Source organism: Culicoides brevitarsis, chromosome 1 (genome assembly GCF_036172545.1).
Source record: "Culicoides brevitarsis isolate CSIRO-B50_1 chromosome 1, AGI_CSIRO_Cbre_v1, whole genome shotgun sequence".
NCBI lineage: Eukaryota > Metazoa > Arthropoda > Insecta > Diptera > Ceratopogonidae > Culicoides > Culicoides brevitarsis.
In genome coordinates this window covers 29,034,017-29,058,140 of record NC_087085.1, presented here as the reverse complement: position 1 = coordinate 29,058,140, position 24,124 = coordinate 29,034,017, and the positions used below count along the sequence as shown (strand labels likewise).

Below are 24,124 nucleotides of genomic sequence, written 5' to 3'. Positions count from 1 at the left end.
TTTTAAATTTGAAAATATTTTTAAAAATTTTCAATTTTTTTTTACCTTTTTAACAAAAATATTTCTTATTAAAATTAAGTTTTGAAGACATTTTTTTTTCTCATCGGTTGAAGCACTTGAAAAAATTTTTTTAAAAATAATCGGTATAATTTTTAAGAAAGAATTTTTTTTCCTTTTTAGGCCGCTCCAAATGAAAATCAAAAATAAAGTCCAAAATTTTTAAAAATAAAAGGGGGGGGGGCGCAAAATAAAAAAAAAATTTTTTGAAATACTTATTTTCATACAAAATGACAAAATTTTAGCAATTTTTGAAAATTGATCAACATTTTTTTTTGAAAATGTTTGAAATTAACTATGAATTTTACAGCAAAAATGATCAATTTTGATTAAATTTTTAACTTTTTTTTTATTTTGCCCCATTAAAAATAAGAAAAAAATTTGACTTGCAATTTGAAAAAAATTAACTGTCAAATTGGTTCAAATTTTTTTTTTTAACATTTTTAAAAACTAATTTTTTTAAAACTGAAAAATATTGAAATATAGAAGAAAAAATTCAAATTTTTTTTGTTAAAATATTCGATTTTCATGAAAAAAAAGAAAATTTTAAAAGTTACGATTTTTACAAAAATTTTTTGAAAAATTTTCCTGAAAATTTCAAACTTGAAAAATTATGAAAATACACCAAAAATCGGTAATTTTTGATGAAATTTTTAACTTTTTTTTTTATTTTGCCCCATTGGATTTTCGAATATAAAATGGGGCATCGGACAAAACTATTGAAAAAATTTGGAGCGGCCTTAATGTTAAAAAAATTTTTAACTTTAAAACTTTTTCGTTTCTTACTGAATTTTAGACAAAAATTTTTTGACAATTTACTTTTAATTGTAAAATTTTTAATTATTTTTAAATTTTTTATTCAGGCGAATAATAAAATTTTAATTATTTTCCTTCTTTGATTTCGTCGAGATAATTCAGAAGAAAATGAAAAAAAATTAAAAAGACGAAATTTAGAAAACCTTTCATTTGACCAAATTTTTTTTGAAAATTTGAATTCGAATTTTCTTCAATATTGAATTCAAATTCGAAAATATAATTGAAAAAAATTAAATAATACAATATTTTAAATAATAATAAAAATTAATGTAAAAGATCTTTAAAATTGACTTTTCAAATTAAAAAAAAAAAATAATAATTAAAAACTAATCCAAATTTTTTTCTATGTTTTGTAAAAGTCAATTTAAAAAAAAAATGGGGTAAAATAAAATAAAAGTAAAAAAATTTCATCAAAATTTACTGTTTTTAGAATTTTTTTTTATTACTTTTTCAATAAATTTTTAAAATTTTTTAAAAATATTTTCAATTTTCCAGAATTTTTAAATTAAAAATAAAAATTTAACACAAATTTTCTTCTCTTAAAATATTTTTATGATTTTTTTTGTTTAAATTTTCAACTTGAAATACTCTGAGATCAATTTTAAATTATCAAATCTCAATGAAGATACCATAAAAATAACTAAAATATTCATTATTGATCAAAAATTGTTAAAATTTTGTCATTTTGTATGAAAAAGTATTTCAAAACTTTTTTTTTTTATTTTGCCCCCCCCCCATTTTGAAAAAAATTTGAAGCGGCCTTACTGTCTTCCTGCATAAAGCGAACTTCATTCAACGTACCTTTTTTTCGTGCAAACAATTCTCGTGTTTTGATTTGTGCGGACGTGTCTCACAAAAACTCGACTTTCCCGATAAAAATTACCTTAAATTACCGAAAATGTCATCAGATTGGGACGAAATCAAGCGTCTAGCTTCAGATTTTCAAAAAGTGCAGTTGACTTCCTCAGCACAAAAGTAAGTTTTTTCCAAAAATCTGCCAACAAAAATTTCTAATTTAATTTTTTCAGACTTTCCGAGAGAAATTGCATCGAAGTTGTCTCACTTTTGATCGAAAAAGGTCTCATCGATGTAATTTTCACGAACGACGGCAAGGAATATTTGACAAACGAGCAGCTGGAAAGAGAAATCAACGACGAACTTTTTGTCAGCGGTGGTCGTATCAACTTGGTCGATCTTTCGCGCATCTTGAATGTCGAATTGCAACGCGTAACAATCGCCGCCGAGCGAGTAGTGGCGGAAAATTCCTCAATTCGGATGATTTTGGGCCAGCTAATTGACGAAACGTACATTCAACGAATTGCTGCGGAAATTAACGAAAAACTCCGTCAAATGGGGGAATTAAATGTGGCCGATATCACGGTGAGTTACGACTTGCCCTCGGATTTCTTGTTGCGCGAAGTGATGGAAAAGTATTTGGGCTCGTTGATTTACGGGAAGCAAGACGCTTCGGATCCGCGAATTTTCTTCACGCAGTCTTACGTGCAGCGATGCAAGGCAAAAATTCGTGGCGCACTTTCGGGAATCACAGTTCCGACTGCAGTTTCGGCGATTTTGGCACAAGGCGGGATAAAAGAGCGGATTTTCTTCACGTTAATTAAGGAAGTGCATGTTCAAGGCACGTTGACGTCTCGAAATGTCGATGCCCAGTACATTCCGCATATTTACACAAAAATGCAGTCCGATTGGGTGAAAAATTTCTACAAGCAAAACGGGTACCTGGAAGTGACGTTACCCGGTTTGGGTGTCTCCGACCCAAAATCCTTCATCCAATCGCAACTCGCGGGCGAAAAATTCAAACAGCTGAGCAGCGTCGTCGTCGATCAGCGAATTATCGATCAAGTTGCCTCGTCATTGGACGAATGCATCTCCACCGCTAGCTATTTAGACATTTCCACAATTGTCCCGCAAACGTTCACCGAAAAAGACTACGACCAGCTAATTTCGCTGTGTTTGACGCCCGCCATGCGCAAATCCACGATGATGTTCGGCAGCACGATCATTACGACGAAATATTTGGACGAGCTGATTAAACCGTGTCACGAAATTGTCAAGGCGAAAGCGAAGGAAGCCATCGATTCGGGAACTTACCAGAAATACGTGATCGAGAAACAAATGGCGCAAGTGAAAAAAGACGAGAAAGATGACGCGGTGCAAGATGCGAAAGTAGACAAACGTGAGGAACGCAGGAAAAAAGCGGCGGGAGGGGCACAAGGAGGAGGCGCTCAGGGACGAGAGACGAAAACAAAATCCACGAAAAAGCATTCGCGGAATAATCGAAGACAGGAGTCGGATTCGGAAGAAGAGGAGAGCCAAACGAACAATAATAGTGGGAAAAATAAGAAAAAGGAACCGACGATTACTTTGTTGAACACGAATGACATTAAAAAGGCGATCGTGAAGCCGCTTGAGGAAGAGGGACTTGAGGATTTGGCAGGAGAGATTGCGGCGCATTATTTCCCGTAAGTAATTTTGATTTGTTAAATTTAATTGAGAGTCAAAAATTATTTTTGCTAATTTTTAATGATTGAAAGTAATTACTAATTAAATTAGGAAAAAAAAAATATTACAAAAATTAAAGTTTTTTTTTCGTTTTTTTTTTAATTTTCTGAAATTTTTTAATTTAAATAAATAATTTATTGAAAGATAAAATCCTAAAATTGTCCCAAAAATTCAATAATTCAAGATTTTTTGAAGGTTTTAGTTGTTTTAAATGTTTTTAATAAAAAATTACGAAAATTTACGAAAAATTTAAATCAATTTTCAGAAAAAGAAAATTGATATTTTCAATTTTCAAATCAAGATTTGTAAGGTTAAAAAAAATCAAAATAGATTTTAATGAAATTCTAATTTTTGCCTCGTGAACAAATATTTTTTATTTAATTTTTTAAATAAATTACGATTAATTATTTGTGTAAAATTGACGAAAAAATATTTTCGATTTGAGTTTTTTTTCGAAAAAAATAATTTATTAATTTAAAATTTTAAATATTTAAATTTTCTAAAAAAAATCATTATTTCTGATTGTTTTTATTAATTGTTTTCTAAAAAAATAATAATTTTTTTTTTTTTTTTAAATTTAATTTTTTTGAATTTTATTTTTAATTTTTTTTAAATATTTTCTACAAATAATAATTATTTTTTTAATTAAATTTTTATTATTTTTTTTTTTCTATTAAAAAAAGCATATTTTTAAGTTTTAAAATTTTAATATTTTATCTAAAAATTAATTAAATATTTTCTAAATTTTAAATTAATTTTTTAATATATATTTTTTTTAATTTTGATTTTTTCAATATATTTTTAGAAAAATAATTAATTAAATTTATTATCATAAGAAAAAATCAACAATTAAAAAGAAATAAAAATTTTAATATTTTTTCTTCAAAAAAAAAAATTAAATAAAAATAAAAAAAATAAAATAAAAATAAAAAATAAATAAAAATTAAATTGTAGCCATTTCATTTTTTTGAAAGGAAAATTATTTTTAATACTTTTTAAAAATAATTTTGATATTTTTAATAAAATTTTAATATTTTTTTTTTTAATTCTTTAACAATATTTTTTTTCCGAAAAAAAAAACATCACTAAAAATAAACAGATTTTTGCTATTTTGGACAATATTTTCAATCATATTTTAGCCAAAAATTATTTTTATTCTCTTGTTAAAAGAAAATTTTGAAAAAAATCCCTAAATTCAACTAAAAATTTATTTTTTTTTTACAGACAACTCAGCAAAACGGCCCTCGCATTGACGCAAGAACTCTTCGAGAGCACGCAGCAAAACAAAACTCAAAATCGCCGTCAAACCCACGCCGCCTTGCAGGACAAACTCAACACCCTCACGAACGACATTCGCTTGTACGAGAAAGGCTTAAAACTTTTTTCGGCCGACACCCAACCGCAACTCGTCAAATACTTGTTAAAATCCCTCGGAAACGACATTTGCAACGAACTTGCCTTGTACATTGCGAACGAAAGCAATCTCGCAACAAATGGAAACACCTTGACACCGGAACAACGTCTCAAAATTGCACAAGAAGCGGAAAAAGAATATCGCGGTCCCTTACAAGCCTTAATAAAAACTTTATCGGGAACTTCCATCGATGAATTTGTCGCAGCGACAGAAAATTGCTTGCAATCCTGCAGCATGATACTGAAAAAAGTCGACAAAAAGAAGGATCGCACGTTAATTTTGTGTCACAAACACGAATTATTGGAACAATTGAACAACGCAACGGATCCGGCACTCATTTTGCATCTGGCGACATTGGTAATTTTTACCGTAGCCACGGGAAATATCTTGCATGCCTCCGGGAGACACGTTTCCGCCATCCTGAGTTTCTTACAAAGTCATCTTAGTCCCGAACAGAGCAAGGTTTTGATGGAATATCACGATTTGGTGCTGAAAATGTTGAGTAGCGAGAACGGAGACGAGGCAAAAGCTGAGCTGGAACAACTTGAAACGGGCGTCAAAGAGATCGCACAAACTTTTAAGAAGCCCGGCGTCGTTCAAGCTGATTAAATTCGCAAAAATTTTACTCTAACGGGGTTACTTTATTACTTCTTATACGAAAAAAATATATTTTTTTGTTTGTTTGTTTCGTTACATAAAAAAAATTCTAGTTGAAAGTCACTTTTTTACTATCACGAGCCTAATTTTAGGTGAGATTCCTGCGAAAATTTTACTCCAGTCCGGAATTGAGACGTCGATAGGTCCGAACTCGTTTCACCAGGATGCACGTTGCGCCCAAAACGAACAAAACCGCAGGAATTCCGAGACCAACAAAGGTAATTGCCATCACCAGAGGGCTTAATTCCTCCGTCGGGGGTTGCCCAAGTCCAATTAGGAATGCAAATGACGTATAATTGGTTTTACTGTAGAAACCATCGTTGACGGCCCCAAAACTGACATTCACGGATTTTAACATATGGTTTTCGTTGAAGCCAAAGTACGCATAAACCAAGGATTTGTACATGAATTCGTCCGTGGCGTCGACGATTTTCGACAAATGCGTGTCTGTGGAGTCGGAAACGTCTCGCACGGGCTTTGTGTAGCTCACGGGGCGATATTCGATGTAGCTGTGAGGCGATACGAGAGTATCCAGTTCAAAAATTCCCGGCGTATGTTCGTCATCTAGGGTACGGCGCTTCGTTATGTGGAATGTGGCGTTGCTGTCTTTCGTGTCTGTAGTGGCAAAAGCCATTTCAATGGCGAGTCGAGGTGATTTGAAGCTCTTTTTTTGCTTGAAACGATCAAAAACGACGTCAACTTGGGTGTTGTTCGAATTGTGAAGGAGATGCGGGTAATTTCCGCCGTGACCCTTATCCCCGTAACACTGCACCGTATAGATAACTGCCCCGATATTCGTGATATTTGGCGTATTATGATACTTTGTCGCTTTTACTTTGAACTCCACAAACTCTGGTGTCACCGTTGATCCATTAAATTCGTACCCGAACAGCGACGTATCGAGTGGCAGAATATTTTTATCGGTCACATTCAAAAAATCGCCATGATCAGCAGGGTCGTTAAACTCGAAAATTTGATTCAAAACTGTGATTGTAGCGTATTTCGGTTCAGGTGTGATTGTAACACTTTTTTCCGTGCCATTAGAAAATCCGAGAAAACTCGCCCAGTCAATACTCATCGAGGAGTTTAAATCGCCAAAGGCCATTAGGAAACTCGGTTTACCCGCAAAACTCCACAAATAGTGGATCCGATCGCGATCTGAGTCGGCAGTGACGTGCATTACGTTGATTTTTCTATCGGATCCGCAAAATTCAGCAGGACAATCGGGATTTAGAACGGCAGTCAACTGAAAACAAAAATTATTAATGAGTCATGCGGGTTGAAATTTGATAAGGGAAGTTATGGGCGTTTACTTTTCGCTTGATTTTGTCATCCGCCAAGTCCGTGGAAGAGCAGAAAGTGATGAAAATTGAAAATATGAGGAATTTCGGTAGGAGATGCATTGTAAAAATGCTGATAAGATAACAATGGAATAGCACCGAGTTCCTTTGTGTTGCGATACGTCAACGGGGGTTCCGTATGTTGTTCGAATTTGGACACTTGAGGTCCTTTTTTGACAGGAATTTTACTGATTTGTGATTTTTTACAACTTTTTCTTACATAAACTAACAGAAAATTATTTTTAAAGGCGGTTTTTATGAGAAAATTAGGAAAAATTATAAGTTGGATTGAACTTTGGATGATTTGTTTACATTTAACTCAGTTATCGTTTTAGTTCTCCTCAAAATCAGGGGCGGATTGAAATGAAATATGAATTAGGCATTCATTCACGAGGGGCTCAAATGTTATAATTTATAAAAATTTTATCAAGTTTTTTCAAAATTTTATTCTTTTTGGATTCTAATAGGAAATTATCATTACTATTGTTGAACTTTTAAATTTTAAATATCAAATTCTCATAATTTAGTTCTTTTTTTTTCAAAATTCAATTCGCATCAGTCTTATCCATTATTTGGGATTCAGAAGCCATTGGTAGGTGATCGTCGGCATAAGAAGCTAATCTTTTTGTCTTTCATCTTAATGACTCTTTCTTAAATTAGACAGTTAGATTTCTTATTTTTGATTTCTTAAAATTACAGGCAGATAGTGTACAAGTTACTATAATGGTTAAAGGACAAAGCACAAATCAATAAAATATCAGATATAGCCAGCTCATTCTCGCAATAATGCTTCAAAGAAGCACTTGAACCTCATGTTACTTGTCGGTCTTATCGGTTCATTCTTATTATGGGAAAATGTTTTTTTCACTTGAGTGTCACATTTTTTTAAAAAATTTTAGTGTCTGGCTTTGATGATAAATATTAATTTAACATTTCTTTCACCCAAGTTTGACAGAATTTCATTATTTCACAATTTCACTATATTTTTTAATTTTTTTTAAATCAAATTTTACATTTTCTTCTAATTGCTTTTCAATTTTTTTTTTTTTACCTAATTTTAGTTTTTTTATTTGGGCTTCAATTGATTCCTTTAAAATTTTCCTGTTGGTCCTTACCCTTAATCCTACATTTATGTCATGGTGTATCTTGCATGTTTCTTCTTTGAGTTTTATATTGTCTAAGATGTGATTTAGATAAAAAAGTTTGTGTTTGTGGTTCAAGGCGAGGTGTTTTTTGAATAAGATGTATTGCAGTTTGAGTGTTTTTGAAGATTTGAATTTTTGTATACTTTGTTGTAGAGCGTTTTTAACATCCGAATGTGCATTTTGTATGGTCAATAAGAAGAAACATAAAAAAACTTCAAGCAATTTTTCTTTTGAAACTTTGACAATGACTGAAAATTTTTATAATTCCAAATCACGATTCACCATTTTTATATTTTAAATTTTAATTTACGCTGATATATTTCTACTATACGAAAAATAAAATAAAAAAAAAATATTTGAAATTCATCTTTTTTATCTTAAAAACTAAAAATTAAAGATTTTAAAAAAGTACTAAAAAGGATAAAATAAGTTAGCCCAGTCTCTTTGATACGCATTATTAAGACCTAAAAATAAGCTTAAGAGCAAGTCAAAAATCTATAAGTTTTTTGATATAATTTTGGGGCAAATTTTTCGCTTTTTGAACATTTTTTGTAAGCCAACTAAGTCAATTAAGTTACCTTAAGTCAAATTTAAATGACTATTTTACTTAAGATTAAGCAAAAAATCATTTTTTCTTACTTTTGAATTCTTTTCGGCCCTGCATATTCCGTAGCTATTATTTAGTTGGTCCGCCACTGCTTGCATTTCAATTGTGTATGAGGAGTACTGAAACGAAAAACTCACGTTGGTTGCATAATAAAAATAAAACCAATTAAAAGTAGCAATAATTTAGGCACAAATATCTTACCTTTAAAATTAGTGTTAAGCCCTAAAATTAAGTTGTAACGATGTCTCGCAGTCAGGAGCTTGCTGGCATGCTGAAAGGGATGCAAATCGTGGCAGAGGCTTTGGTAAAAAACCAAAATGCCGAAATGCGTCATTTGTGGTCAAATTCATCCGTTCGTTCGGCACTCGAAAAAAACTTGGCAAGTGTTCAGGCGTGCACAGACAAAATCACAAAAGATCCTGGCAAAGAGCTCGAAAGTGTGGGCAGTTTGGTGAAAGAGTCATTCGAGCGTGGCGGCACCGTTGTCGAAGGTTTGAAAATGTTCATGAAACCGGTTGATCAATTGAAAACAATCACTCAACAAAATCTGGGAGTTACGGAGACAGCAACAGGTAACAGCGCTGAAACGATGGCAGATGTGAAATTTGCCGTAAATCAAGCCAAAAGTTCGGATGAGAAAATAGATTTGAAAGAGTTGGATGTGTCGTCAATCACGTTGAAAGAGCTGGAGACGATTTTGTCGCAAGTGAAGCAGAAAAAAGTGCGTTTGAGTTACGATGATCAACAAAAAAAAGTTGATCCGATCGAAGAAAAGCCCGTAGCGAAGCCAGAAATTAAGTTAGGAGCACCAATACCCAAAGAATCTTTCGCCAAAGGAGAAAATCAAGTAAAAAATATGATGGATGTCGTTTCGAATTACGGCAAAAATCGCGAAACATCGAACGAGGGATCCACTCCCGAAGCTCCAAAAGTAGAATTTAGCTTACCTGAGTTGAGTTCCGTGGCAAAACAACGTAAAGTTCCGTCGTCACGCATTGGAAGAGTGGTTTCGTTCGGAAATTTATTCGCCGGATTGGGTTTTGGAACCGTTAGTGAGCTTACAAAGGGCATGCTGGGCATCGGGGGCTCCAAAAGTGTGAAAGAAGCTGTTTTTAGTCCAGAAAATACAGAACGAATTGTTGATACTTTGTGTAAAGTTCGTGGAGCTGCATTAAAATTAGGCCAAATATTGAGTGAGTTTTTAATTTTTTCATTTTTGTTTTAAATTTTATTTTTTTTTTCTCAAAAGGTATTCAAGATTCCAATGTTGTGTCACCGCAACTGATAAAAGCTTTTGATCGTGTTCGACAAGCAGCGGATTATATGCCCGATTGGCAGGTTGAAAAGGCGCTGAAACAAGAATTGGGGGAAAATTGGAGAGATCAGCTTGCGTCTTTTGAACAAAAACCCTTTGCTGCTGGTAAGAAAATTAATTTTTATTATTTTTTTTTTAAATTTTTGTTTTTAAATTTCTTTCAAAATGGGGGGGGCAAAATAAAAAATAAATTTGAAATACTTTTTCATAAAAATTAAATTTTAATAATTTTTGATCAATAATTAATAATTTATTATTTTTATGGTATTTAATTAATTTTTAATTAAATTAATCTCAGAATATTTTAAAAATTTAAACCAAAAAAATTTAAAAATTCAAAAATTTTTGAAAAAAATTTTTTTTAATTTTAAATTTTAAAATTTATGTTAAAATTTTTCAGCACAAAAAAAAATGTTTCTTTTTTTTGAAAAATTTTACCAAAAAATCAATTTTATTAAATTTTTACTTTTTTTTTTATTCATTAATTTTTTGAAATGGGGCATCAAAAATATTCAAAAAAATTTTTCCATTTTTACTTAATTTTAATTTTTTAAAAATTAAAAAAAAATAAATTTTAAAAAAAATTAAATAAAATTTTTTAAAATTTTTAATTAAAAATTTAAAACTTAAAAAAAAAAATAAAAAAATTTAAAAAAAATAAATAAAAAAAAAAATTTAAAAAAAAAATAAATAAATTAAAAAAAAAAAAAAATAAATTAAAAAATTAAAATTATTAAAATTAATAATTTCAATTAATAGATTAATTTAATATTTTAAATTTTTAAAATTACCTTTTTTAAAAATTGTAAAATTTGGTTTGTTTTCATTAAAATGTATTTTTTTTAAATTTATGATTTTTTTAGATTCAAATTAAATTTTATTAAATTTTTTATTAAATTTTAATAAAATTATTTTAAAAAATCGAGAAAAAATTAAAAATTTAAAAATTTAAAAATTATTTTTTACAATATTAAATTTAATTTTTTTTAAATATATTTTTTCAAATATAGAAAAAAAAAATCTTTTAAAATTTATGTAAAAAATTCCAAAAAATTGAGAAAATTATTTTTTAAACAATTTTAAGAAATTTTAATTAAATTCCTAAAATTTTTTTCAGCAAGTATCGGTCAAGTACATCGCGGCGTCCTACTCGACGGCACCCACGTGGCAATAAAAATCCAATATCCTGGTGTTGGTCAGAGCATCGAAAGTGACATCGACAATCTCGTCTCCATGTTAAAGGTGTGGGATGTCTTTCCAAAGGGCATGTTTATTGATAACGTGGTGAAAGTAGCGAAGCGTGAGTTAGCGTGGGAGGTAGATTATCGTCGAGAGGCGGATTACACGGAACGTTTTGCCGAACTAATTGTCAAACATCCGGAATTTCGTGTCCCGAAAGTCATTAAAAGTCTCTCAACCGGCAGTATTTTGACGACAGAACTCGCACCTGGCGTCCCCATCGATCAGTGTTTCAACATGGACAACGATCATCGACAATATATCGCGCGTTCTGCCATGAAATTGTGCTTGTTGGAACTGTTTGACTATCGTTGCATGCAAACAGACCCCAATTGGTCGAATTTCTTGTATGATCCGAACACGCGGAAAATTACCTTGATCGATTTCGGTGCGACACGATTTTACAGCAAAGCATTCATCGATAATTATTTACGAGTAATTTTGGCAGCGTCACGAAATGATCGCAAGGAAATTCATGAGTTGTCGAAGAAAATGGGATTTCTCACGGGATACGAGACCGCACAAATGGTAGACGCCCATATCGATGCCGTGATGATTTTGGGAGAAGTTTTCAGCTTGCCGGGCGAGTTTGACTTTGGGCATCAAGACACGACGAAGAGAATTGCTGATTTAGTGCCTGTTATGGTTGCGCATCGTTTGTGCCCGCCGCCAGACGAAATTTATTCGCTTCATCGCAAAATTTCCGGAATATTTTTGTTGTGCTATAGATTGAATGCGATACTCGATTGCAAACCAATTTTCGATGAAATTGTCAAAAATTACAAATTTGATGATTAAATTCGGTTCGTACTTAGAATTGGAAATAATTTTAGGCTGAAATTGAGTTAAATAAACGAAAAATATATTTTTTTTAGAAAATTAGAAAAAATAATTTTTTCACAAAATTAAAAAAAAATATTTTCACAAATTAAAAAACAAAAAAACTTTGCAAAATAAATAAAAAAACTTCGCAAAATCAAGTTTTTTTAATAATCTTCTTTGAAATTTTCAAAAAAAATTGATTTTTTTTTTTTTTCAAAAAATTAAGTAATTTTATAAAAAATATTTTTAGAGAAGAAAATTCAAGTTAAAATATGATTTTCAAAAAAAAAAAAATTAAAATAATTGATTTTTTTTGAAAATGTCTTGAAAAATTATGAAAATAAAACAAAAAAAAAGAAAAAACCAGGCAACTCCATTAAATTGCCCGAAAAAATATGGCAGTTCATTATTATGTCCCTCAAGTAACGGCATGTAATAATTCGTTCCATTAAAAGATCATTATCAGCGACAGCCAAGAATTAAGCTGCATGTATATTATTGTAATCAAGTCCCCAGTAGCTACTTGCATCTAAATTAAAATTTAAATTTTTTTATTACATGCATTATTTTTTACGATGGACTCCACATTATTCATTTATTTTCCAAATAAAAACATTTTTATTGTTTTTTGCGCGCTAAAATCCCTCCTGAATACTTGTCCGAGTTTCATATTATTATAATTTCAATTTTTTTCGTACCATATTACTCTTTTGATACGTGATCCAGGTAGGTATATTAATTTGCATGCTTTTTCAAGTCGACGCGAACAAATAAATAATAAGCGAGTACAAGCTCAATATTAAATTTGCAATAAATTATGGTTATTTTTTTGATATCACATTCGAAAAAAAATTAAAAATCATAAAAAAGTGATATGATACATTTTTTTCCCAGCGTGAAATGAACATCTCTCATTACTTATGCAATAAAGTGCACTAATGAAGCGTGAAAAGTGTTTAAAATGATTAAAATGTCAAAAATTAATCCAGCATGTGAAGCCGATTCACAATGACAGGTTTGTTACTGGCTTCTAAAAAGAAGTGATGACCGAAAATTCACATGATTAAAATTTTAATAATGTTTTTGTTATTTGCCACCCATGAAATTGCGGATGCCAGATAATGTTTTGGTGTAGAAGAACGGGGGTCATTTAATTAATTCGCCGAAAATTGCTACTACTATTATTAAGTCGAAATTAAGGCTTGCATTAATTGGTAAAAAACAGCCATGAATGTGCGCAAATTTAAATACGATACGATAAGATTCAATTAATGCCTGATTTTTGCATACAAATTAATTATATAGTGTACAAGTATCAATTTCATTTACTGGGAAAATTATTTAAAATACGTGATATATTACATGCCATAGTTGCTTCTTTATCAGAAGTTACGATGCCACTTTCGAATGAAATTTACATAAGTTACATGTTGAACTTTAACTTGAAATATTTTTTTAAAGTCAGAGAAATTTTGTTCGGATTAAAATTAAGTTGTAATCGGATTGGGGGATGTCTGTCCGGAAGTTTGTAATTTGTCAAAAATCTATATTACTTAATTACGCGTATGAATATGAATTTTATCAATAGTAAGGTCAAAGTTTTGTGCATCGATCAACGAAATATCATTTGTAAAGCGGGTTAGAGTTAGAACAGCAATCATTTAAGGTTCTAAAACTATTAAAACCTTCCTGGGGAGTTCAAATTCATTATTTTGACTTATATCCATATCAAAGAGTGGGTTTTCTCTTCAGCATTCGTTCCAAAAATTAACAATCAACTAATTAATTGAAAAGTTTAAAATGTTATAGTACAGAAAAGACCAACTCCAAGAAGTCCTTGCGAGTCATTGCTCTTAATGGGGCAAACAAAAGAGAACAAGCGAGTTCAATAGAAGCTCCAAATTGAGTCAAGTCTAGATACTACTAATTAATATTTAACAAGTAATTTAAATCATGACAGGAGGTAGTTTGGTTATCGAAAGTCAAAGTTTGATGTTTAAAGCTCTTTCAATTGTTTTGCGGCTCTAATCGGTCTCTTATTAGGATTCTAGAAGCTTTTTTTCTTCTAGTTACTTTTTTTAATTTTACTTTTTGTTGTTGCAGTGTGATGGTTCTTTCAGCTTGTTCTAAGGTAGCGGTAAGTTAAGCAGTTGACTCTTCCGGTTCGAGTCCCAAGAATTTTGCCACTTCCAAAGGATTCTGCCATAGGTCAATGACAGAGAGGTCCGTTGGTTTTTCTCGACAGTTGAACAGGTGGTGTACGTCATGCGGCGTTTCGCCGCACAAGTCGCATTTGTCTTCAATACTGTCATCGATGCGGTGCAGATAGTTGTTGGTTAGTCTGCTGTATCCTGAGCTGAGTTGCGATAAGGCGGATCGTGTACTTCTTGGCAGCCTTTTTTCTTCGTTTGCAACTTCCGGAGGTTTATCGTTCAGGACCTTGTTCAATGATGCTGAATTAAATGCTTCAGTTACTGAGTTGGTGAGGACAGCCGTTATTTTTTCACGACACATTTTTTTTATCGATCAAGCAATTTGTCTCCATTATTGGTTCCAACTGGGGGAGGAGACTTCTTGCGGATTTACGAATTTAATCCGATTTTTTCACTTATGATTTTTTCTTATTTCTGAAATTTTATATTTTATCTTCATTTAATTCTAATATTTTTTCTAATATTTAAAAGTTTTTCTTACCTGCAAAAATAAAAAAAAAGGTATTAGTAAAAAGTAAATTAATATGAAATACGCGCAAGTCTTGGCGCAAGTTCAAGACATATTGTTGTCAAGTTTTTAAATAATAATTTAACTTTGTTTAAAAACTTTTCATTTAGATTAATTTTTCTAATTTTTTAGGACAATTTATTTTAAATGCACAATTTTGTTTTCATTTCTATTCAAACTTTAAAATTAATATTCACTTATTAGCACTGTTAAACATATAATCAATCAATCATCCAATTCATTTGAGATAATCACTTCTACTGAACAAAAAAAGGTTGATCACGAGCCTCAACCACAATGTAAATCAAAATAACTCAACAAAAAACCAAAACAATTATATAGACCAGTTATTATTTCCGTTTTGACCACTTATCAATTAAACTATTTACTCTTTGAATTAATTTCTTCATACAAAGTACGTACCTGTTTTGTTACTTTCATGATTAAATTGAAATTTTTTTTTTGCTTCGTTATTGTTGTTGCTGTTCACTCCCGTATAACGCGCCGCATTCATGTTGCAATAGTTTATTAAACTTTTCGTTGTTTGTTGTACTTTCGGAAGAAACAATCAAAAGTATTACCGCATCTCGATCGCGCATACATAATAAAAAGTGTAACACATGACCAAACGTCAGCATCATCGTCAGTGTATTGACACTTTGCAATTTATCGCTCAGTACCTTTTTTTGTAAGATTTTTTAAACTGCTGTGGCACCTTTTACTATTGTATTATAATTATTTTTGTGGTGCTATTACAAAACAAGTGTAGCACTTTCCACCTTTTACTCGGACTTTGACTAATATAATTGCAATATCAATCAGCGGATCGTTTTTTTTTTCGAAACGGACAAATATTTCACGAGCTTTATCAAATTTCCCTTACATAAAAGGATGACTTAAGCCGTTGGGTTGGGCCGAGAATGCAGTTGCTGTGGAGAAAGGTGGAATGTTACTTCGTTCGTGCCAAATGCATGAAGTGAAAGGTGTCGTCCTACCAGGGATTTAATAATTTCTTCTCGTTTGCATGGGAAACGAAAAAAAAACAACTTTCGACGACATCAAATCATTGCAAACTGTCAAGGACGCAATTTTTCTACCTTTCTTTTTTTTCGCTGTTAATCTCATTTTTGGAAACATTTCAATCATTTATTACTTAATGTTATTGCTCTGTAGCCGGCGTGCGATACATATGGCTTCGAATAATTTGCCGGTTATTAAAAACACACGCGAATAGTTACATAAAAGTGTCATGAGAAATTAAAAAAAAAACAATTAAAATTAAAAATTACCGAAATAAATGGATTTAAACAAACATTTTAAGTGGGAAGTAATAGAATAATCATCATCATAATAATGATTGTTATTATTCACGTTTTATTGCAGTGTCAAATATCAACTATATGAGTTAGTTTTATGAGGTCGATGCAATTATAGAAAATATTAAAAAAATAAATATAAATTAAATTAAATAAAATAAAAAAATTAAATTTAATTAAAATAAATAAATTAAATATTAAATTAAAAAAATTAGATTAATTTAATATTTATTTTATTTATAATTTTTTATTTTATTTATTTACCATTTAATCAGAAATTCAACAAATGATTTTAGTTAAAATTTAATATTACATTTAAACGAGCATTAATTATTATTAAATTAAAACAAAAAAAAATTAATTAATTATTTAAAATTAAAAATTAAATAAAATCTTCCTAAATGGGGTCAAATATCAATTTTTCAAAAAAAAATTTATATTTTACAAATAGGTAAAAAAAATATTTTTTCTTAGAAATTTTAATTTTCTTTAATTTTGCCAAAATTTTGAGTGTTTTAGAGTTTACCTTTATATGATAATTTAGATAATTTTAAACAATTTTGTACATTTTAAATTAAAATTTTTTACATAAAAAAATTAACTTAATATTAACTTTAAATTATTATTTAATTAATTAATATTATTATTTTTTATTTAAATAAATTAATTAACTTTAATTTAAATCAACGACTATACGATATTTTTAGACAAAATTAATAAATATTTTTTTTAATTTTTTTTAAGTTTTTTTTTCCCTTATTCTGAAACTTAAGTAGATATTTATTTATATTTAGTCGATGATTTTCAACCAAAAGTATAAAATTAAAATTTAATTTTTTAATACATAATAGTTAATAAAAATTCTTTAATTAAATAAAATTTAATATTTTCAAAAAATAAACAAAAAATAAAAATATTTTTGATTATTGATTCAGCTTCATAAAACACAAAAAAGGGATTATTTATAAAATTACCATCAATTTACTAAATATTTTCGACGCATTTCGATTTTAATAAACGGTGCAATAATTAAACAGAAATTAAGTAAATGAGTGTGATGAGGATATAAGTTAATGCTAGCGGCGGTGGGTGAATCGTTCTGTTCGGTCGAATAATTATTTGGATCGATTAACTTAATTAAAAATATTTTACGGTTGTCATGACTCATATTAAAGTCATAATAACATTTTTTTTTGTTATCTCGTTAAAATGTAATTAACGCCACCCTTTCACAATATGGAAACATTTTCAATTAATCGATCATTTTGCAACCTCATTTACGGCGCAACGATCAAATTTTAGAAGATTATCGTTAATTGTTCGTTTATGTACTTTAAGTTGTGCCTTAATGACCTCCCTTCGAAAAAAAAGTCTTTCTTTTATTTTTTTTTGTTTTCTCAAGTAATTCAGTTGTCGTGTGTATCTTGATGGCTTGTTAGTAACGCGATTATACATAATTGAATCATCCATTGAAAAATGCCGAAAAAAAGGAAATTTTTTTTTGGACAATTATTTATTGTCGTAATATTTGTATACTTTCTGACTCAAGGCGGACAACAATGATGAAGCGTGGAGTATGTGTGAAAGGATCGTTTTTGTTTTAATTTTTCGTGTTAACCTGCAGATATCAGATTGCAGGTCAGCGGGGAGCCTTGATATCGTACATGCAAATCTTCCAATTTTTTTTGTGAGACTTTTTTTGTTTCTTTTTGTCGCGATTCTGTGTGAATTATGGTGATGTTTTGCAATCTGGATGAAATATTTTTGTTAAATTTTTATTATTTTAAATGTAGAATGAACTCATTTTTTTATGTCTTTTGTCATGTCGTTTTTTTTTCGAAGGATATTTGATTGATTTTCCTGCGCAAACATTTATGAATAATTTTTTTTTTAAATTAGGACAGAAAAATATTTTATCACAATTTTTTAAGATTAAATTTCTTAAAATTGTGACCATCAGAGTAAAGAAAAATTTCACTTTTCAAGGACATTTTTCAGATTTTTTTGGAAGAAAGTTATTCAGCGCTTTTTTTCTGTAGACAATTTTAATATTAATTTGTTCGAATCGTTATTTTTTCCCATACAAAATTAAAACATACATTCTTCACAAGTTTTTCTTTACTTTTTCATTCGACTTTTTTAAGTTTTATCATGAAGCTTGGCAAAGATATGCGTTTAAGAAAGCATTTTAGGCACCTAAAATATGAATGAAAAATATGCAGTTATAGGCAAAATGTGCAATTTTATGCATTAAACAAAACGTTATTTTGGTTAAAAATAATCTTTTTTTCAAAATTTTAGTATCTTGACACTTTGAGTCTAAATTTGAAAGAAAACCATCAAACAATTTTTTTTGATTAAAAATTAAATTTTAAGAAATTCTTAATTCAAAAATGTCAAATGCAAAAAATAAAGTTTAATTTTTTGCAAAAATTAAAAAAAAAATTAAATATTTTTTGAATTAAAAAAAAAATACGAAACACTTTAACTTTAAAATATGCTTAAATAATTAAAAATATATAATTTTGCTAAGCTTAATTATGATAAAAATATGTTTGAAAATTTATTAACAAATTTTTAAAATTCATTAAATTAATTTTTTAAATTTTTGCTTCATTTGAGAATTTTATAAAAATTATTTTTTTTTCGATTATCAATTTTAAGTTTTTTTAAATATGAATTATTTAAATTATTAATTTTTTAAAAAATATTTCAATTATTTTCAAATTATTAAAAAATTATTAAAAATGAATTAATTTATTTTTTTAAATTAGAAAAAAAAAATTAAAAAAATTCAAAATTGAAAAATTTCATGAATTTTAGTACTAAAACCCGAATTCTATATCCCCATTGGTTTTTATTTTGAAAATATAACGTGAAGAAGAAAACAATTTTGGAATATAATTTTAGTTATATTTATCTAATCCGAGAAAAATTTCCTAAAGAATTTCGTAAAAAAACTCTTTATTATTTTTCATTAAAATTTGTAACATTTCTAGGTCTCATCTGATAAAAAACAATATTATGCGATCATATTTTTAATTATATCGAAAAAGCTATATCATAATATTTCGTACTCGTACATCTCATGAACTTAACCGAATACACGGCATTAAATAATTTGTATGTCGTACGAATGATACAATCACAAACTGCGAACAGCATACGACATCGCACGCCGAAATTGATACAGAAAAAAAAAACTTATTTTGGGTTGCATTGTATTTTCTGTAGATCTTCGCACGTTGAGTCGTAGGTCGTGTCGTCATCGTTACCGTTTCGTACACATCGGAGTCGTTTGCATAAAATTGCTCTTTTTTTGTCCTGCGTTTTTTTTTTGTACGAGACAGCATAACAAAACGAAAAAAGTGCAAGTAAAAGGCCCTGCTATAAAAGTGTATGAAATTTTTGACTATGAGCACATTTCAATTTGGATAGTCCAAGCGAACTGACTTGTGGATGATTAATTTTTTTTTGCGAATAAAATTTAACGAAGTAAATTAATTTAAAGTGACATTTGTGAAGTAAAGTGGTGTAAAAATGTTTAAGGTTTGTGATTGATTGAAATTTAAATGAAAAAAAAAATAATAAAAAGGACTTTAATTTAATTAAAAAAAAAAATAAAAATTTTATAAAGAAAATCTTTAAAAAAGTGAATAAAATAAAATTTTAAAATTGAAAAAAATTATCTGTCTTTCAGATTGCACTAATTAGCTACTTGTTAGTGGCATCATCGCTCGCTATCCAAGTAAAAGTTGAAGATAAAGCTCCAACAAAACTTACGAAAGTAACGAAAGAGAAAAAGAGTGAAAAACGTGACGCGCCAATTGTAAGCTCAGGCTACGATTATTCCGAGCCCAGTCATGCCCAGCCTACTTTCGGTAATCAAGGAATTTCCGTGCCTTCAGATTCCTATGGAACTCCTCTTGGAGCTCCCTTGAATGAACATTCTTATGCCGCTTTTGGTTCAGCTCAAGCCACTCATGGTGCTGGCGAAGAAGCCTATGGAAATGCCTTGTCTGGCGGTGATTTCGCTCAACTCATGTCCCAATTGGGAGGCGATCATTCCTACCTCTTTGGAGGACAATCGCAAGAACATGGAGGTCATGAAGTTGCTGGATCGTATGAAGCTCCTAACTATGCCGGATTAGATTACTCCGCTTTGTCACAAGGACATGCTGGAAGCGAAGAATCACATGTTGGAGCATCTCAAGTTCAATACAAAGCTCCGCATTACACGACAATTGCTGGCTTGCAAACCGGAGGACATGGAGGCGTTGAACAATCCATTGGTCATTCACAAGGAGGAGCTCAAGGAGCATCTCATGGCATTTCCAGCTCTTATGGTGCTCCAGAAGCTTCAAGCTATGCCAATATTGATTTTGGATCACTTTTAGGACAATCGCATGGATCTATTGATACCAATTCTTTCAGCATAACTCCTTCGAAGGAAATTTCCTTTAGCTATGGAGCTCCGAGTACCGGAGGACATTCATCGGGAGTTGCTCAAACTTATAAAGCTCCTTCACATGCCTCAAGTGGATCTTCCAGCCAACAATTTGGATATGTTAGTTCAGGATCTCATGGAGTCTCAGTACCTGCAGTTTCTTCAGGTTCTCATGGAATCTCAAGCTCTTATGGAGCACCAGCTGTTTCCTCTGGATCTCATGGAATCTCAAGCTCTTATGGAGCACCAGCTGTTTCCTCTGGATCTCATGGAATCTCAAGCTCTTATGGAGCACCAGCTGTCTCCTCTGGATCTCATGGAATCTCAAGCTCCTATGGAGCTCCTTCTGTATCAACATCAGGATCTTCTGGTTCATTCAAATCCTACAGCGCTCCTGTTTCTACAAGCTATGGTGCTCCAAGCCATTCCTCAGGCTCAAGCCAATCATTCGGCTCTCATTCCTCAGGAGGTTCATACAAAGCTCCCGCCAGCTTCTCTCATGGAATCTCTCACGGAATCTCTCATGGAATTTCTCACGGAAATAGCTTCGGATCATCTCATGGATCTTCAGGCATTTCAAGCTCCTATGGTGCTCCCAGTTTCTCATCTCATGGCGGCTCTTCCTCATTCGGAGGTCACCAAATCTCCCATAAAGCTCCTCAAGAACAAGCTCCCTCATATGCTGCTGGTCACAAAGGTCTCCGACATTACTCGGGACCTTCATCATCTCACATTTCCCATCATGGTCCCAGCCATGGACATATCTCAAGTGGACCTTCATCCTCCTCCTCTTATTTCTCCTCCTCAAAAGGCCCATCATCAGGCGGACACAAAATCATTCCCATGACCTATAGCAAAGTCCCGATTTCATCTTTCTCATCTTTTGTCCAATCCAAACCTCATCTCCATCAATCCTCGACTGCCTTCAAGCCATCCGCTTATCTCGGCAGCATCAGTGAAGACTCTTACTCTTCTCATGGCGGCTCTCAAGGAGGTCACCAATCCTATGAAATCCCTACAAAATCCTATATTCCTCCCAAGAAAACCTACATTCCCGCAAATCATGGACCTCCAGCTTCCAGTTACGGAGTCCCATCATCCCACAATTACCTCCATCAAGGAAGCCATCACGGCGGTGAATCAAGTTACTACCATCACTAGATGCCATGAGTAATTTTGTTTTGTTTTTCACGCCCGCTTTTATAAGTTAACATTAAAAAAGTGCTTGCACTCAGGAAAAAAATTATTTATTCACAAAATTTTTTGGCATTTAACCACAAAATTAGGACCGAAAGTAACTTGATTGTGTGTCGTGTGTTTATTTTTTAATATTTTAATTGTAATAATCTCGAAATATTGTGTAATTGAAACTAATCATAAGTTTTGTTATTAAATAATAAAAAAATACTAAAAATAGAAGATTTTATTTTAATTAACCATAAAACCTCAAAATTAGGTCGAAACGCATTAAGAATCAATTTTTCAAGAAGGTTCGTCGCTTATTCGCTTCCAAGTCTTTTGTAACTTTTGTGACATTACAAAATGCGAGAAAAAAAAGGTTAATAAACTTAATTTTACAGCAATTTCAAATCGCTGTCCTAAATCTCGAAATTCACTGGGAAACTGTAACAACAAACTGTCCTCTACGGCATCAATTATGCTATTTGTCATTGTCACAGTCACACAAATCGCTTGATTGCCCATTGTTTGCACACATAGCTAACTATTAGCGGAATATAATTATTATTTACTATGTTTTTTCGTGTTACGATGATTTTTATAAGAAAAAGTTTTAAATGTCTGTCTGTTTAGGAAAAATAAAAAAAAAAAAATTTTTTTTGATAATTTTTTTTTGTAAACGAATTCAAAGAAAATTTCTGTTTTTTTATTGATATTTTTAGTTAATTTTGGATAAATGATTTTTTAAACATATTTTTAATTAATTTTACGAGTGTTTTTTAGATAATTTTTTTTTTATTAAACTGAATTGAATGATTTCTTGTTTTATTCTAAAGTTTAAAGTTTTTTTAACGCTCATAATTTTAAAAATATTTTCATTTTTATTTTTTTAGTGGTGAAGCGAAAATGTTCGTAATACTCAAACTTAAATTAAAATAAAAAAATAATTAAGATAAATTTGGTTAAAATGAAATTAATTTAATTTTTAATAAATTTTATTGGATACGAATTTATTAAAATAAATTTAAAGTAAATTAATTAATATTAATTAAAAATTATTAATAAATAATTTTTATAAATTAATTAAATAATAAATAATTAAATAATTTCAAATTAATTTTTTTGAATAGTTTAAATTAATTAATTTAATTTTAATTTTTTTTAATTTTTTTTAGTTTATTTAAATAATTTAATTTTTTTATTTAAAATAATTTTTAATTTAATTTAATTTAATTAAAATAATTTTAAATTTAATTTACTTTAATTAATTTAATTTTAATTTTATTTAATTATTTTTTAGTTCATTTAAATGATTTAATTTAAAATAATTTTTACCATTTATATTGTTATTTAATTTAATTAATTAAAAATATTTTTTATTTAAATTTCTAATAATTTTTTTTTGAATTTAAGTTTTTAATAAATTAAGTTTAATAAAAAAGTTCATATTTCCTAAAATAATTATGAAACCAAAAAAATACGATTTTGTCAATTTTTTTCATGGAAACTTTAAAAACTTTAGAAAAAATTTTTAAATTGTCTGTCTGCAGTGAAAATGCGAATCAAACGAACTTTTACACTTCAAAGCATGAAGATCTCGATGTGTCACTTAAGTATTTCCATTGAAATTGATGCTCATGTCTGTCTTTAATTTATGTTGAATTTATGCTCGTTCGTCATTCCATCGCATAAGTATGAGAAAGACCTTGCTCTGATCATGTCTTTTGTTTTGTCTTGTGACATGTTTCTCGTTGTCTGAGAAAAAAAAGTGGAAAAAATGTCGCGTGCGATGCAACTAGAGTGAACAACAATTAATTAAACTGCGAAAAAATCGAGAGAAAATAGTGAAAATTTCTGGGCAAGTCTTGTGCTTGACTTGATTCAATCACTCTTAAAAATGTCCAACAACGACTGCAAACCACTAACGAGTCAAATGAACGAACTATTAAAAAGAGAGTGAAAGTTGCGTGTGATATGATACGATAAAGAGCGAAAAAATGCATCAAAAGTACTTTTTAAATTGCAAAAAGAAAACATCCATCAACGGATGACCAAAAGTTGCACGAATTTTTATTTTTTTTTAAATTATCAAATGAATTATTTGGCAAGATTTTGATACAATTTTTTTTATGGCAGTTGTCGTCGTCACGTCAACAGTTGTCTGTCATTCATTTCAGGTACTTCTCGTAAAAAAATACTTTCTTGTGATGTAATTTGAAACTGAGTTTTTTTTAGACGTTATTCAATATGTGACTTTTTTCGTCTTTCTATCTCTTACAAAAAATGGTCGGTAATGTAAGAAAAATTGAGTCATTGTTGTTTCTCATGTGGAACACGTCTGTCAATAAAACTCATAAAAAACAGGATGAATGGCAAATTGTGAAGGTCTTATGTTAATGTTTTCACTCGACACTTCTCTGGTGATTCTCACAATTTTTATTGTCGTCTCTCTTTCCCTTTGTCTTGTGCATTAAATTGATTTTTTATGAAGTCATTTAAATGAAATAAAAGTCAAGGTTCAAATTTTGC

At 30.0% G+C, this 24,124-nt stretch overlaps 6 protein-coding genes across 6 annotated transcripts in view; 4 read left to right on the top strand and 2 right to left on the bottom strand.

The window, feature by feature from the left end:
* Positions 1-24,124, top strand: part of LOC134827586 (zinc finger protein ZFMSA12A-like) — a 230,213-nt gene that overhangs the window by 61,956 nt on the left and 144,133 nt on the right. The window lies entirely within an intron of this gene.
* Positions 1-24,124, bottom strand: part of LOC134827592 (uncharacterized) — a 145,266-nt gene that overhangs the window by 9,333 nt on the left and 111,809 nt on the right. The window lies entirely within an intron of this gene.
* LOC134827165 (E3 UFM1-protein ligase 1 homolog) lies at positions 1,715-5,508 on the top strand. The gene is made up of 3 exons (XM_063839739.1): positions 1,715-1,848; positions 1,902-3,353; positions 4,618-5,508. Exons 1-3 carry the CDS (start codon positions 1,772-1,774, stop codon positions 5,414-5,416), a joined length of 2,328 nt encoding a protein of 775 aa, XP_063695809.1. The 5' UTR covers positions 1,715-1,771; the 3' UTR covers positions 5,417-5,508.
* LOC134827176 (glycosylated lysosomal membrane protein B-like) lies at positions 5,410-7,110 on the bottom strand. Its single transcript, XM_063839749.1, has 2 exons — positions 6,778-7,110; positions 5,410-6,710 (listed from the first exon to the last, which is right to left on the bottom strand). The coding sequence occupies exons 1-2, from the start codon at positions 6,865-6,867 to the stop codon at positions 5,577-5,579; spliced, it is 1,224 nt and encodes a 407-aa protein (XP_063695819.1). The 5' UTR covers positions 6,868-7,110; the 3' UTR covers positions 5,410-5,576.
* Positions 8,687-12,007, top strand: LOC134827121 (atypical kinase COQ8B, mitochondrial). The gene is made up of 3 exons (XM_063839672.1): positions 8,687-9,749; positions 9,806-9,976; positions 10,989-12,007. The coding sequence occupies exons 1-3, from the start codon at positions 8,798-8,800 to the stop codon at positions 11,906-11,908; spliced, it is 2,043 nt and encodes a 680-aa protein (XP_063695742.1). The 5' UTR covers positions 8,687-8,797; the 3' UTR covers positions 11,909-12,007.
* Positions 19,510-21,577, top strand: LOC134837588 (hornerin-like). The gene is made up of 2 exons (XM_063852971.1): positions 19,510-19,518; positions 19,670-21,577. The coding sequence occupies exons 1-2, from the start codon at positions 19,510-19,512 to the stop codon at positions 21,575-21,577; spliced, it is 1,917 nt and encodes a 638-aa protein (XP_063709041.1).